This window comes from Schistocerca gregaria, chromosome 2, assembly GCF_023897955.1.
Source record: "Schistocerca gregaria isolate iqSchGreg1 chromosome 2, iqSchGreg1.2, whole genome shotgun sequence".
In the NCBI taxonomy this organism is placed as follows: domain Eukaryota; kingdom Metazoa; phylum Arthropoda; class Insecta; order Orthoptera; family Acrididae; genus Schistocerca; species Schistocerca gregaria.
The window spans coordinates 332665194-332680813 of NC_064921.1; the positions used below are offsets into that span (position 1 = coordinate 332665194).

General features: G+C 43.0%; 1 protein-coding gene across 1 annotated transcript in view; it reads left to right on the plus strand.

Moving 5' to 3' along the window:
* Positions 1-10696, plus strand: part of LOC126335769 (uncharacterized) — a 226872-nt gene extending 216176 nt beyond the window's left edge. Inside the window, exons 7-9 of the mRNA XM_049999229.1 lie at positions 1568-1786; positions 7153-7157; positions 10396-10696. Coding sequence (XP_049855186.1) covers positions 1568-1786; positions 7153-7157; positions 10396-10696 — 525 coding nt within the window. The remainder of the gene's footprint in view (positions 1-1567; positions 1787-7152; positions 7158-10395) is intronic.
* The last annotated feature ends 4924 nt before the right edge of the window (positions 10697-15620 follow it).

Genomic DNA, 15620 nt, shown 5'->3' on the forward strand with positions numbered 1-15620 from the left:
CTGCCATATGATGGTGATGACAAGCGACAGGAGTAGAAAGAATAACTTTTTATTTTGCATTTTGGAGTTTTACAGAAAAATATTTAAAATTGAATTCATGTTCGGCAATTACGTATTCTTAATTTTTAATTACGTTTTATAGGCGGTTTTTAAATATTTACAGCGAGTATCTTGTCTATTTTTTCTCATATTAAATGCTATATACTGTATTTCACAATGAAATTTATAAATGTGAGATAGAAGTTACTAACGAGACAGCCCAGTTTTTGACATAAACAGTTTTTGTAGGGAGGAATGAAAAGATATTTGGCCACTTTTTAACAAGTGCGAGGAGTGTGTGTGTGCCGTTTTTTGTGTAGTCAGTTCAGAGGCAGATGCTCTTTTCCGTAAATTTCTCGGAATTTGAGACCATTCTTCCTATTTAAACTTGAGTAATTTCTTCTGAAATGCTGCATATCTTTCATTTTGAGGCCATTTTTAAACATTTCAAGTAACTAATTCCTCGTCTTAATACTACTCTGTGGTTATCTCTTGTGACATCATCGTACTACTGTCTCATGAGTCAGTACTGAGAATGGTACGGTCGTGTTCCCAAATGCGTGATGGACGCACTACAAAATAAATATGTCACACATCTGACAAATGGTGGGTAACATTCTTAGTATGATTCAGAGATTGATTAAAGGTGCGATAGGAGATGGTGTGGCTTGTAACGCGTGGATGATGGCATTATTGATATGGCTAATGACCCTACATATCAGGTGAACGGTCACTGATAGGGTAGTCGGAACTTTTGATGTCTTAGGTTTGTATTCCATCTGTTTCAAAGTTTTTCAAATTGTTGGTTGTCGTACTATTCATATAGATTCGAAATTGGACTATTTATAGACAGCACTGCAGGAAAACGTCTCACAAGCCATACGTTCCACTGTGCCACAACTACGTGTCTGTGGGTTACGTTTCCTCTCGACCTCTACTGCCACCCTTCAACATAACTAATTCGATGAACATACTATCAAAAAGGGTTCTGGAGATTAAACAGTTTATGATTAACACTGAGTTTATTATGTCTTGAGTTAATGAATATGTTCCTTTGTCGAGCTAACGTTTATCAACTTTCATTTTATCAGCCATTGTCCCATATGATTTCTGTCGATCGCCTTAAAGAAAAAAGTATAGCATATCTCACTTCTAGCCCCTATTAGCACCATTTAAGCGTACGTTACAATGGGTTACGTTTCCTCGACCTCTACTGCCACCCTTCAACATAACTAATTCGATGAACATACTATCAAAAAGGGTTCTGGAGATTAAACAGTTTATGAAGACAACAACAAGCGTACCGATAAGTACTTTTTCACTCACTAGCCAACGGGCATCCCCATACCACTTGTGATCCAGGTTCCAGAGATCGGTAAGTTTCGATTCTCTAGTATCGATAACTATATATCCATAAACGTGAAGCACGTTGTTTCGCAGATCTCAGAGACAGTGACGTTGTGCACATACGTACATGTTTGCTCTTTGTGTTAAGTGTCGTCCCAAGAGTGGGATGTGGTTGCGGCAGGTGATGGAGAATGTGGACACGCACGAGATCACGGCTCGCTGCCCGCGTCTGGAGCGGCTGCTCCTGAGCGGTTGCGGCACGGCCTTTCCGCACGCGTGCGCACAGCACGGCTGTCTGACGCGGCCACGTTGGATGCTGCCGCGCCTGCGCACCCTCTTCTTCGCGGATGGCGATGACTTCAGCTGGGACCACGCGCTGCCGCCTTGCTTCTGGGACGCCGCGTTCGGTAACAGCCTTCTTACTTTATACTCTAGGGCAGTGAAGAACCACTGCCTCGAACAACATGGGTGTTCTCGCCCACTAGTGGGTTTGAGGCGGCCGGCCGGAGTGGCCGAGCGGTTCTAGGCGCTACAGCCTGGAACCGCGCGACCACTACGGTCGCAGGTTTGAATCCTTCCTCGGCCATGGATGTGTGTGATGCCCTTAGATTAGTTAGGTTTAAGTAGTTCTAAGTTCTAGGGGACTGATGACCACAGCAGTTAAGTCCAATAGTGCTCAGAGCCATTGGAACCATTGGGTATGAGGCATAGGGAGGGGCGGTAGTGGGCAATTGGATGGAGGGTTATGCTTATTTTGTATGCTTATTTTGATGAATATTGTTTTATTTAATAGTTGCCAAAAAAGTACATTAATTTAGGTTCGTGCATACCGGTGTGGTAACAGATATCATCGAGATACCAAATACTGACAAAAATATATTTTGATTCCCTCAATTTAAAAATGAGACCAGAGACTTAAAAGGAGCATACAGCTACAAAAACACTTTCTAAAGCAATTTTCTTTTTAGTGTTAAAGCCTGCTGAACCTTACGGACACTGTGCCCTCCTGCATGGCAGCCTACTCGGTAGGCGTAAACAGCGTAATCGTAATACACAACGTAGCCACACTACTTTTCTATGATAGAGCGTGACGTGTATCCTGCTCGTGGGGTATTTAGTGAGCTGCACTTCCCTGTGTCAGCGAGCTGCTTTCGAGTCTGCGTCGCGATGCGTTCAAGTTGATTTCAAATTGCCTCCGAGTTGTCTACAGTGGTTTAAGGGTGTTTACTGCCAGAACGAAGCCCTGCCTGCCAGCGCCCTTCGAATGAACTTTTGATCTGGGCATAGGATTTTGTTTAGGATTTTGTGCGTAAGTTATCATGAGTGTAATTGTATGTTTATATTCTCTTAATATGAATTACAAATGCATATACTGCATTTGTTTAAGGGTGGTGACTGATTTGTTACTGTCACTCCATAGCTGTGTAGCTCTAGTTACAGTCTGAGACATCAACTTCTGCGTGCAGTGCTCAGTGAAGACAACTACAGCAAAACTGATGTAAAGTTACTTTCATTGTTTATTACTGGAATTTGTTCAGAGCTGATGACATAGCTATCACTCTGGCAACTGTGTTGCACCGCGAGGACATGTATTGCGCTGTATCAGCGCTGAGGTAACTAATGCGACGTGACAGCACCGCCAACTCGAGCAAAATACTTAAAAGGCACAGTTTACGCGTACACAGGTACAAGACATGTCTCATTCAGTCGAGCCATTCGGCTCGATACTGCGTGATTTTCCATTCATGACAGTTCCTTGGTCGCCACGCGTACATTGAGATACAGTGCCCCGTGCCGCTCATGCTGGCCCAATTCGCCACTGCCCCAGCACCGCGTTTGCAAAGCCATGCGGAAGACGAGCTGCCTGCCCGTGACAATCAGCTTTTGCAGACAAGGCAGCAGCAGCTGCGGATGTCGTAGTGCCACCCATGGCAGCCGTTACTTCGCTACTGCGCAACACGCCAGAACTTCTATTCATGTAGACACCACGCCACGCTAACAGGACATGAGCTTGTAATCATCACCGGCTGTATACAATTACGTGTATAACCGAAGAGTCTTACACAGCTGGTAGTGTGTTACTGACTTGAATATAACCTCCCTCAACCGTTCAGCGAAAGATCTGACAAGGAAATTCCCTAAAGTGATTCCGCATGGACCACCAATTTAGAAGCAATGAAGCATCGTTGTGTGTGCTTTGTGCGAATATTCGATGGACCACCATGGGATGAGGGAGTATACACACAGGCCAAAATGGGTCTGGTGTTTAGGCATAGTTACAGTACGATAACACACTGGATGGCGCACATTTCGTCTCGTCCTAACGACTGTGACGACAGGAAGAACACCCAGCCACAAAGTTAAAATAAAATAGAAAACGCCAAATCACGAAAATAGCGGCCGCAAAAGTACGAGACAAACTCTAGGAAAGGAGGAGACACAGGCATTACCAATACCGTCTATATTCGAATAATCATTGGAAAAATGGGTACATTAACTCGGCTAAATGTGGGCAGTTACCGTTGTACCTAATTTGTCACAATATTTTCCACTGAAGGTATTAGGCCTTCCAGAGTAAAATGGTCACTGCGAAAAGTTGCATCCAGCCAATTATGGTAAGTCCCTTACATTTTCCCAAGCCCTAAAATCGAAGTCTGATAAACACAGCCAATGTCTTTGTTTCCTACAATGTCTCAATAATAGTGAAATGGGGGAAATCATTTGCCATCTGGCCCACATTTGTATGGCTCATTTTTAAAAGAGTGGTGAGTGCAATGCCGGCACCTGGCTCACGTGCTGTGACTAAATTTGTTTCTCTGAAAAAAGACACAGTCTCGAGAATAATTATCTCGAAGGTCTTTGACATGAAAGGAGAGCCTTAGCATTTCTTGAAAAACACAAAATCTGTATGGCAAAACTGTGAATAGATAAATATAGCCAATGAAGCGTGGTGTTACTCTAGCAATGTAATGGAGGAATTGTGACCACCGAAATGGAAGAGTGCATGTAGTTGCTCAAAATGTGTTTGAGACATTGCGTGATCCTCCTCCAAATTATTTTTGTTCTTGTTAGACTTGCCGAGGTTATTTCGTCCGCTAAACCTATTGTTGGTTTGGATTCCATCTGCAACATTTTCACAATGCCTATCTTCAAACGAAATCTGAATCTTACACAGACATCGTAAGTCGAACTGAAGTCCGATACTCTTTAGACTCCTCCAGAAATTCATCGGAAGAAGCCAGACTATCAATGCTGATTTATCCTTTGTTCACACATCAACGAACCATGGAAGTTACGAGACACGTACCTCTGTAATACCAACGACCACACTCATTCCATTTTCAGTAGACGTATGAGAATTCCATCGGACGTTGCAAGAACTGGTTACTGACATGGAACATGGCCACGAAGTTACAGGCTTCTTTCCGCGGTTCCAGACTGAAGCGTCTAGAACCGCTCGGCCACTCCGGCCGGTGCTTCTTTCAACTATATGCTACTACAGTCTTTGAAAGTGATCAATTTCTTCAGAGATTTCTAGCTAACACCTTAGAGGAGAAGGTCTTCGGCGTGTTGTGCCAGTTCTTAGCGAGATGCAAGTTGAATAAGGTTTTCCAACTCGGGACAAACTCGGGTTCCCAGTTCGAGTTTCAAAATATAGATATTTGATCAAGGTAATTTCAGTCTTGGTTAACGAACATAGATCTAAATATACCGAAATTGCCATCAGCTGACCAGGTATAAGACAACAGTTAATCACACGAATCAATCTGAATATTCTATCAAACATTATTATTATTATTTATTTATTAAATTTCATTGAATTTACAGCTTTTGTGTACCTTCCATAGTTTTACTGCGTTCTCTGTTTATATCACATAGTAACTGAAGCTTGAATTATTTATTCCCTCGAATGTACTCCATCAGAATTTATGTGTTACTATGTCTTCTGTTCATCTATTTTCTGATATTCAGATAATTAAGATATCACTTTTCCTTTTCGCAGTCAATGCTAATTTGTAAAACATATCAAATTTTGGAAACATGTGTCGAGTAATATGGCATCTGTGAATTATTTTTTAGGAAAAGATGGCTAGTGGATCAATCAGTGAAATATTTTTGAGCAAAAGTAAGCTGAATTTATGCTGATATAAAGCTATTACGTATAACAAGTTACCAACTTTTTTCAGCTGTGGTGATGGAAATAATTTTTGAACACTATTATTTGTGTATAAAGTGAACTATAAGTTTGTTTTAATTAGTTAGATCTGAGTTGATGACAGCGGGTAGGGATGGGGATGTGGAGGGGAGACGCTGAGTTGGGGTTGGTCAAGAAACCCTATCAGAACCACTAGTGTACATGATACAGTAAAGCTGCGAGAAAAATATGCTTGAGAACATTCTGTTTCAGCCTCCTTTCATGAAGCTACTACCTGTGAAACTTAACTTCCCCTTTTTATTCGATATATATCAAAGCTAGGAGAAGGATTATATAGAGAACCATACCTTGATCGATTTTTCTTTTGTGTTTAATATCTGAAACTCTCTTACCTTTTTCCATATACCCCACAATCAATAAGCTCTGCAACGTGAGCATATGAACCAGAACTTATCAGGTTGGTTACATCTCCTTGGAGAGGCCTTGGAACTTTCCGTTAACTCTTGTTAACTTGCGTCCTGATGGGGCCGGCGGAAATATCTTGCAATTGGACCAGAAACCGATCAGCAAAATTATGGGAATTTTCACTGAAATGTCATCCAAAACTCCGAATCATTGTGTTGAAGTCCCAATATTAGTTCCCGTTGGGATTTTAGAATAATGTATTGGATCAAGTGTAAGTAAATTCTTCACACGACATTTCATACTGTGGAATTGTGTTGTAGAGAAGCATTGCCCACTATTAACAAGAAGCACAATAGCTTCCCGAAGTCCACGGCTTATGTCAGAAGGAGCATTCCGAAAAATAATATATCAGGTGTAAAGACGCCAACCGAGCTTGGTATGCCTTCTGGAAACCACAATCATCTGCATCGACCTAACCTACCGAGCAAAAGCTCATTCTCCTCGAACTGCGTTGAGGAAATCAAAACCGTGGCATAACGGTGTAACCTGATGGAAACGGTGGCACTGAGAAACCCGTCTGGTTTGTTAGTTCTTTCAAAAAACATTAATGAACACTTGGAAAAGGGGTTTGTCTATCTACTGAAATAAAATATTGGCCCATTTTTACGTCTATTTATTACACAACATCGATAAATACACAATACGAAAGAAATAACATACATAGCAAGTGAAACAATTAATCTTTATCCTGTATGCAAAGGGCAATTTAGGCTAATACTTGCCTCACCTGCCAAAGAGTACAGGAACAAGGAAGCTCACACATCACTGTCAAAAGAAAGAGTTCGTCACAAGGCCTAGGACGCCACGAGCAACTACCATAGCTAACTGTGACGTTAATGAGCCATGGATATCTAACCAAAAAGATCAAGATTCCGGAAACTAGCTCAGTTCAAATGTCGCGCCAATCCAACATCTGTTAACTCTCTTACCCGGTCTCCTGTGCTGCTGATTCTCACCGTGGTGTAAGCTGAAAATCCCGAGATGTAACCGGCCGTTGAGAGATTGTCGGGGGAACACCGTGTTTCTCTCAGAGGTATCAAAAGAGAGGTACTTCGGCAAACCTTCTAACCAGAGTGCCCTCGGCAGAGCTATATCCTCCCTGCTCTCTCGGAAGTTCGTATAAAACTCTCTTTGCTAACGCCAAGACTCTGTTAGATTCTTTCCAACCAAAAATTTGCAGAAAAAATTCTAAAACTCTTCTCCTCGGAAATCTATTATCAGTTAGCTAATGGTCCCTGTCTCCGCTAGCATAGTTTCTAAAAAGTGAATGTAAGGCTCCCATTCTACACAGATCCAATAACTGTAGCCAGTCTGCAGCTGTGAAACAGTTCCGAAAGACCAAATAACAGGGAGTGAGAGAATAAACATATAATTCTTGCGGAGCATGAGGGTGCCAATTTTTTGGTTTCATCCCTGTATCAAAGCCTGAACTGTGTTCCACAAACACTGTTTGCAGAACATCATCTTTCAGTATAGATGGTTTATTAGATTAGCAGAGGTACATGTTTATGATCACGGACGACAACTGACACGAACTATTTGAAACAAACTATTCCTCACTGGTGGTACTGAGATTAGAATAAATGCAAAACCATCAGACTTTTTCTGTCGTAAGTAAGATTTTATTTCATACTACGTGCTGTAAGAATGATCATAGCCGCTGCTTATTTCACCTGTGACATAGAACGCAAATATTGTGAAAGACATAGATTACTGGAAACTTGTAAGAGTATCAATAGAAATTGCTCACTTCCGCTGAGGTAGAGGGAGCAGTACAGGACAAATATCGTAGGAAATATTCTAGTTTAGAATGTACACAATGAATAATTGCAGACGTAATATATAAGTGCTGTTCTAAGATGAAGATATCAGTATATAACAGATAGTGAAGCAAAACATTGTCAGGGAGCAGAAAAATAATCTCAGCAAAATTATTATTAATACTGTGTAGGTACACATGGTACGATAATATTATATACACAGACAAAAAAAAGAACGACGCACCTCTAAGGAATTAGCCCAATGGGACGGAAATCGGAAGATGTGATGTACATGTTCTGACAAATCAATGATTACAATTTCAGAAAATAGGATGGTTTACTCAAGTGAAGAGCTTCGCAAATTGAGGAAACCAATAACGTGTTGGTTCACCTCTGGCCCTTATGCAAGCAGTTATTCATCTTGGCGCTGGTAGTGTACTTGAATATTCTCCGGAGGATATCGTGCCAAATTCTGTCCCATTGGCGCATTAGATCGTCGGAATCCCGAGACGGGTGGAAGGCCCTGCCCATAGTGCTCCAAACGTTCTCAATTGAGTAGAGGTCTGGCGGCCTCGCTGGCCCAGGTGGTAATTAGCAAGCACGAAGACCAGCAGCAGGAACTCCTTGCGATGAAGGCCAACAGAGTGGAGCGTACAGTATTGCTGACATCCCGCTGTACGATAAGGGCACCGCGGATGACCACTAAAGGGGTCATCCTATGACATGAAATGGGCCCCCAGACCGTCACTTCTGGATGTCAGGCTGTAGTCAGGTTTGTACCCCGCCAATGTCTGGGGAGCCTCCAGACACGTATTTGCTGGCCATCGACGCTTATTTCGAAGATGGACTCATCTCTGAAGACATTTATACTCCAGCCAATGACCTTTCATGCTGAAGACGTGCCTGGAGACGCCCCAGACAGTGATGAGAAGAAGATGCTCAGCAACTCTATCGATCGATGCCAAGCCAAGTAACTGGTTGCTGTAAGGGCCAGAGGCGGATCAACGATTTACTTTGATGAAATTGTAGTAACTTGCTTGTACAAGCACAGCACATATACCGATTTCCATCTCGTTCAGATTATTCCATCGTGGTGTGCTTTTCTTTCTCTTAAGAGTATCTTTCCTCGAGCATTTGTTGATAAGATACGCTACTGGACATTACAATTGCTACACCACAAAGATGACGAGCTACAGACGCGAAATTTAACCAACAGGAAGAAATTGCTGTGATATGCAAATGATTAGCTTTTGAGAGCATTCACACTAGGTTGGCGCCGGTGGCGACAACTACAGCGTTCTGACATGAGGAAAGTTTCCAAGCGATTTTGTCATACACAAACAGCAGATGACCGACGTTACCTGGTGATACGTTGTTGTGATGGCTTATGTAATGCGGAGAAATGCGTACCGTCACGTTTCCGATATTGATAGAGGTCGGATTTAGCCTGTCGCGGTGCAGTTTACCGTATCACGATAGTGCTCCTCCCGTTGGTCGAGATGCAGAATATGGAATCGGTGGATACAGGAGGGTAATACGGAACGCCGTGCTGGATAGCAACGGCCTCGTATCACTAGGAGTCGAGATGGCAGGCATCTTATCCTCATGGTTGTAACGGATCGCGCAGCCACGTCTCGATCCTTGAGTGAACAGATGGAGACGTTTGCAAGACAACAACCATATGCACAGTTCGACGACGTTTGCAGCAGCATGGGCTATCAGCTCGGAGACCATGGCTGCGGTTACCATTGACGCTGCATCACAGAGAGGAGCGCCTGCGATGGTGTATTCAACGACGAACGTAGGTGCACAAATGGCAAAACGTCATTTTCTCAGATGAATCCACGTTCTCTTTAGAGCATCATGATGGTCGCATCGGTGTTTGGCGACCTCGCTGTGAACGCACATTGGAAGCTTGTATTCGTCATCACCCTACTGGCGTATCACCCGGCGTGATGATTTGAGGTCACCTCTTGGTCGCATTTACGGTAATTTGAACTGTGCGCGTTACATTTCACATGTGTTACAACCCGTGGGTCTACCCTTCATTCGATCCCTGCGAAACCATACATTTCAGCAGGAAAATTCACGACTGCATGTTGCAGGTCCTGTACGGGCCTTTCTCGATACAGAAAATGTCCGACTGCTGTCCTGGACAGCAAATTCTCCAGGTCCCTCACCAACAAAAAACGTCTGGTCAATGGTCGCCGAGTAACTGGCTCATCACAATACGCCAGTCACTACTCTTGATGAACTGTGGTATCGTGTTGAAGCTGCATGGGCAGCTGTACCTGTACACGCCATCCAAGCTCTTTTTGACTCAATGCCCAGGGGTATCAAGGCCTTTATTATGGCCTGCGGTGGTTGTTATGGGTACTGCTTTCTCAGGATCTATACACCGAAACTGTGTGAACATGTAATGACATGTCAGTTCTAGTATAACAAATATGTCCAATGAATACCTGTTTGTCATCTGCGTTTCTCCTTGGTGTAGCAATTTTAATGGCCAGTGGTGTACTTTACGGCTGTCGTTACCGTATGGTGTCAATTATTCCTGTTCTTGAACAGACCACCGTACTTTACAACACACACGCGTATTTGTATGCGTTGTGCTGCAGGCCCGGACAGCGCCGCGGGCGACGGCGGCGCGCACAGCCGCGTGGAGGGCGTGTTCCTGGAGTCGCCGCGGCTGCCCGCCGAGCGGCTGTCGCGGCTGCTGCGCCGCACCGGCGGCTGGCCGCAGCTGCGCGTGCTGAGCGCGTGCCGCACGCCTGAGCTGCGCCCGCAGCCGCTGCAGGCCGCGTGCCGCGCCGCGCCGCGACTAGCCTACCTGCGCGTGTCCGCGTGCGGCGCCCTGCCGCCCACCACGGACACCGCCGCGCAGCTCCGGCAGCACCTGCCGCCCGGCGCCGCGCTCTGTCTCGACTGAGGGGGCGCTCCGAAACGCCTGTAAGGCACCGCCAGTTCCGAAAGTAAAATGCACATACTGGCGGATGAAACTGCAACACCAGGAAGGGCAGCAAATACCAAAATTAAAATACACATACTGGCGGATGAAACTGCAACACCAGGAAGGGTAGCAAATAACAAAAGTTTGCTTATTGTGCGTATAAGTATGGTACAAAGGATACATGACTGTGTTTCGAGGTGCAGACTTTAGTAACAAAGATGCCATCAACAACGGCTCTAGCCGTGCAGGGTATACTGTCCAATTGAGATTCGTGTATGTCATTCCAAGCTGCCTCAACTCAGAGCCACGGCTTCATCAGTTGTGGCCAGCAACTGGTAGACTTGTAAGTAGCACATGAATAGTGGTTTTAACGTGTGAGAGATCAGCGACCCTTAAGGTGCAAATTACGGTCAGAAAATGAACAAAAAGTTTTCGAGGCATATAAAAAACGGTATGAAAAAGGTACTAATCAGAGCACTTCTTTGGGTTTAAAACAGCTGCATTTACTTCCTTAGTCACTTACACATGGTTCTATTGTAATGGATTACTGAAATGCCCCACTTAACCTGCAGGATAGCACAGATAGAATAAACAGGGGAAAGGGGCAAAAATAAGATGCTGTCAGTTACACTCGAACATACAACTTTATTATTTGATCAAATGTTACAAGAGCCAAAAAAATTTTTAAAACACACTGATTTCATCTTTGGGACTTAATTACCGGCTGAACACCACTTCAATTTAAAAACAGCTGACGGCCAATAACTTAAAACCCAAGCATAGTCAGAATTTCAAAAGGGGAAGTCTTATCTTTAAAACAGTTCTTCAGTTAGGCTAAAGTAAACAAGTTAAATTCAAATCGGCTGAAGGCCGAACACTTAAAACTCCAAACATTTTTTTTTAAATACCAAAGTTCTTGCATGAAACAGTTTTTTAATTTAGACTGAAGGCCTTAAGAACAAACAACTGAAACTCAAACAGACTGAAGGCCGAAGACTTAATAATTCAATAGGTTGACGTAAACAATTTAAATTCAAATCAGCTCAAGGTCGAAGACATAAAAATTCAAAAAAAATTTTAATTGCCAAAGGGCTTACGTGAAAGAATACCTTAAACTAGGCTGAAGACCTCAAGAGTAAAACAACTCTTATTTAAAACACAAAACCAGCTAGAAGCCATACAAGTACCAACAACAGAACAGTTTAAAAAAATAAAAGGCAGTGCATTCAAGGGCTCCCACATGTTCGAGGATGTAATTCAAACGCCGGCCGGGGTGGCCGAGCGGTTCTAGGCGCTATGCTCGGGAACCGAGAGACCGCTAAGGTCGCAGGTTCGAATCCTGCCTTGGGCATGGATGTGTCTGATGTCCCTAGGTTAGTTAGGTTTAAGTAGTTCTAGGTTCTAGGGGACTGATGACCTCAGAAGCTAAGTCCTATTGTGCTCAGAGCCATTTCATAACGATTTTGTTGTGAAAAATTACTTCTGGTAAGACACTAACATGGCCAACAAGATAGTACATAGTGAACCGATAGGAACCAATAAATTCACGCCAGCACTAACTAAATTCAGGTTTCAACGGTTGCAGCGTCCTTATTTGAACTTTATTTGGTTTCACAGCAGCAAGTTGTCCATTTGTACTGTGACTGTTTTTGCTGAGGTTGGCCGTTGTTGCTCTGGGTATGAATAATTACTGTTGCTTTACATCAATTATATTTTGTTATTCGTTGATCGTTGCTGACTTCTGATTAAACACAGTCTTAAAATCCTGTTCGAGAAGAGAAAAAAATCTGCCTTATATATTAAATACACAGATAAAAATGAAAGATGCTGAAGCTTGAAGTAGAAGGCAAAAAGAACAAAATATAGTAAAATTACAAAAAGGGCAACAAAATGTTTATTTTGCTTCATGTCCCCAAATGCTTATAGTAACCAACATGTATGAGAATAGCTATATTTTTGGAAAGGTGCTGCACCTTAAAAATCCTCTCTCTAGTGCTATCTGGTAACGTGTGAATCTCCTAACTGCCTACACACATACATCTGGCTCTCTAGGAAGAACGGAATTCGTCTAAAGAGATGACACAGTGCTCTCTGGTAGTCCAATGTCCATTGTTTACGTTAGGCACTCCGCTCTGTGCGTCTCTTCCTCTCTCTGTTTCTCTCTTTCTCTGCAGTGGCGTCAACAGAAGGCGCGATAGTGGTCTCATCCCAACAGTCTCCGGTACTACAGACGTCGTTGCTAAGTCCCTATGCACACTTTGCGCAAGCAAGTCCGTTTCCCAACCCTAACTCTATGAGGTGACTGAACGATCGCGCACGGTCAATCAACTGTATGTGTAGCGCCTCCTTTTCTTTTCTCCCAGCCACTCACCGAAAAATCTTAACACAAGCTTTAATAAAAAAAAATTCATCCTAACATTACTGAGGATGACGAACTGGAGAATATGGATCACCCACAAGCGTCACTTTAAGTTTGCATTAATTGCAACACAACCAGTTAAAACACCAAAAATTACTTGTTTCAGGTAGGTCACAGCTATAATGACAACAGTTTACAAAAAACAGATTAAGGCTCGCAAATTTATAAATTTTAAATTCCACGAAAATTACAGAATAAAAAGTTGAAATGCAGATCAACTTGGTTCAGATTTGACAGGTATACATTATAGCATTGAAACACTTTTCGTCGAGATAAATTGTAGAACATGGAGAACTAAGCAAATTCACGTGTTATAGGAAACCAGTTCAATTAGTTTAATTTGGGAGATATTTCAGTAGGGTTTCTTAAACACTAAATAAGACAGGTTCAATCTAGCACCCATTAAAAGGGGCATGTACATGAAATCATAGAAATAGCACTATAAATTTACAGATATCATAAATATATATAAACAGGCTTCTAACACAACTGTGTTTCACCCTGAAAAATTCAGCATATAAAAGGGGTTACATTCTTAAAACCATCACTTTGAGATCACATTGGCCGTGTAAAATCAACTTCATAAACTCAACCACAATAAGTTACTCTCTAGAGCTATATAAAACTATGATAAGATGAATGGAATCCTAACGGACCAGCGTTGGCCTAAAGCTAGCTTGAGTAATAAAACCCCTCCCTAATGCTGAGGCAGATAAAGATGGGGTAAGATTGATCTCCAAAAGGTGCTAAAGTCATTACTTGAAGCCATTGGCCGAAGAACAAGCAAGTGACGACAGATATCGTAACAGCCAGCAGGTGCCGGGCAACTGTAATGGCATATAGGAAGAGACCTGTAAATAAATCTTTGCAGATTACGGGGATTCACACTTCCAGAATAAAAGTAAAGAAAATAGAAGACCTTCTAGTGACTCAAGAAATGAGTGGACTTGCATGAACCGAATAAAATTACTATTAATTAACCTAAGTAATAAATTAGATATACCCCATATGACTGTTGCGATTGCTGAGAGACTTAACAGACCTTTAATATGACATAACGAGGACTTGACCAGAGCCCCCTCCCCCCCCCCCCCCCCCAAAAAAAGAACATCCTATGTCAAAGCCTCATTTCACGGGCGGAACAAGTTTTGCATAATTTAAAGTATAAAATAATAAATTTACTAATGAACTAAAATCTCTTAGAAAACAGGACAAACATGTTACACAAGCCGGCCACGGTGGTCTAGCGGTTCTAGGCGCTTCAGTTCGGAACCGCGCAACTGCGAAGGTCGCAGGTTCGAATCCTGCCTCGGGCATGGATGTGTGTGATGTCCTTAGGTTAGTTAGGTGTAAGTAGTTCTAAGTTCTAGGGGACTGATGACCACAGATGTTAAGTCCCATAGTGCTCAGAGCCATTTGAACCATGTTACACAAATGCAAATTTAAGTCACATTTATCTTGGTTGCTTGACGTGCGTCGTAAGTGATATGGGACATCCTGGTTATCGATTCTAACAAACCACGACTCAACCACAAGACAACAAGAATCCATTTCTAATACATAGGGCTGAATATTAACACTGAAATGATCCCAGCAGCACACAGCGGAAGAAACGGAAGAGAATACCAAAGCATCTGATAGGAACAGTCAACAGTAGTCACGATGAATAACTTCAGCAATATGGCCGGGTTACAGAATCACCGTTTTAGCGGAATGTCAATGTCAACCACCGCTAAACAAAGGTGTATGATCGGTCTTACTTTGACTGATGCACACTCCGACGAGAACACTCCGGTACTGGGACTCAGTCGCGCTTCCACACTGGTAACGCTGAGGAAACAAAATTGATAGAATTTTCGTAACGTCTTGAATCAGACACCACTATTACGTCCCGACGCCAGTAACCTTATCGAGGCCACGTCCACACCAGCCATAGAGCGTCGACAACGGTCGCACTACTCGCGACAACTCCCCACTTCCGTCCTTCGTGTCATCCCCTGCTGCTGGTGCAAAGAGGAACCGCTCCGAGCAGGGCACACAGCACCCAAACTGAAAGGAAGACACAGTTCCGTATGTCTCTTCAAAACACTCACTACATGTTTCCATCTCGGTTAATGTTCACAAGTATTCCCTTCATTACATCTTGCACGACTGGCCAGTCTTGGCCCTAAAGGGCGATTTCCAAAGGCGGTATACACCACATGTCTTTCCTCTTTCGCTTGTGTCCCTTTGGGCAGTTAAGATCTTGCAAAGCGTTGAGAGGAGCCCTCATGGAAGAAAAAATCAGCGGAATGAATAAAAAATTGTACTGCACACAGCTATGGCTGGTTGATCGTTTGAATAAAAGGGATGAACCACTCCCTATGCAGCACACAATTGTTTTGTCCTCTGTCAAAATGCAGGACAGGTCCCCGACAAATGTGCTTCTGCCCTCTCATCGCAATATAAAATGCACTCAATTAAAATGTGCCTTATATTGAGTTC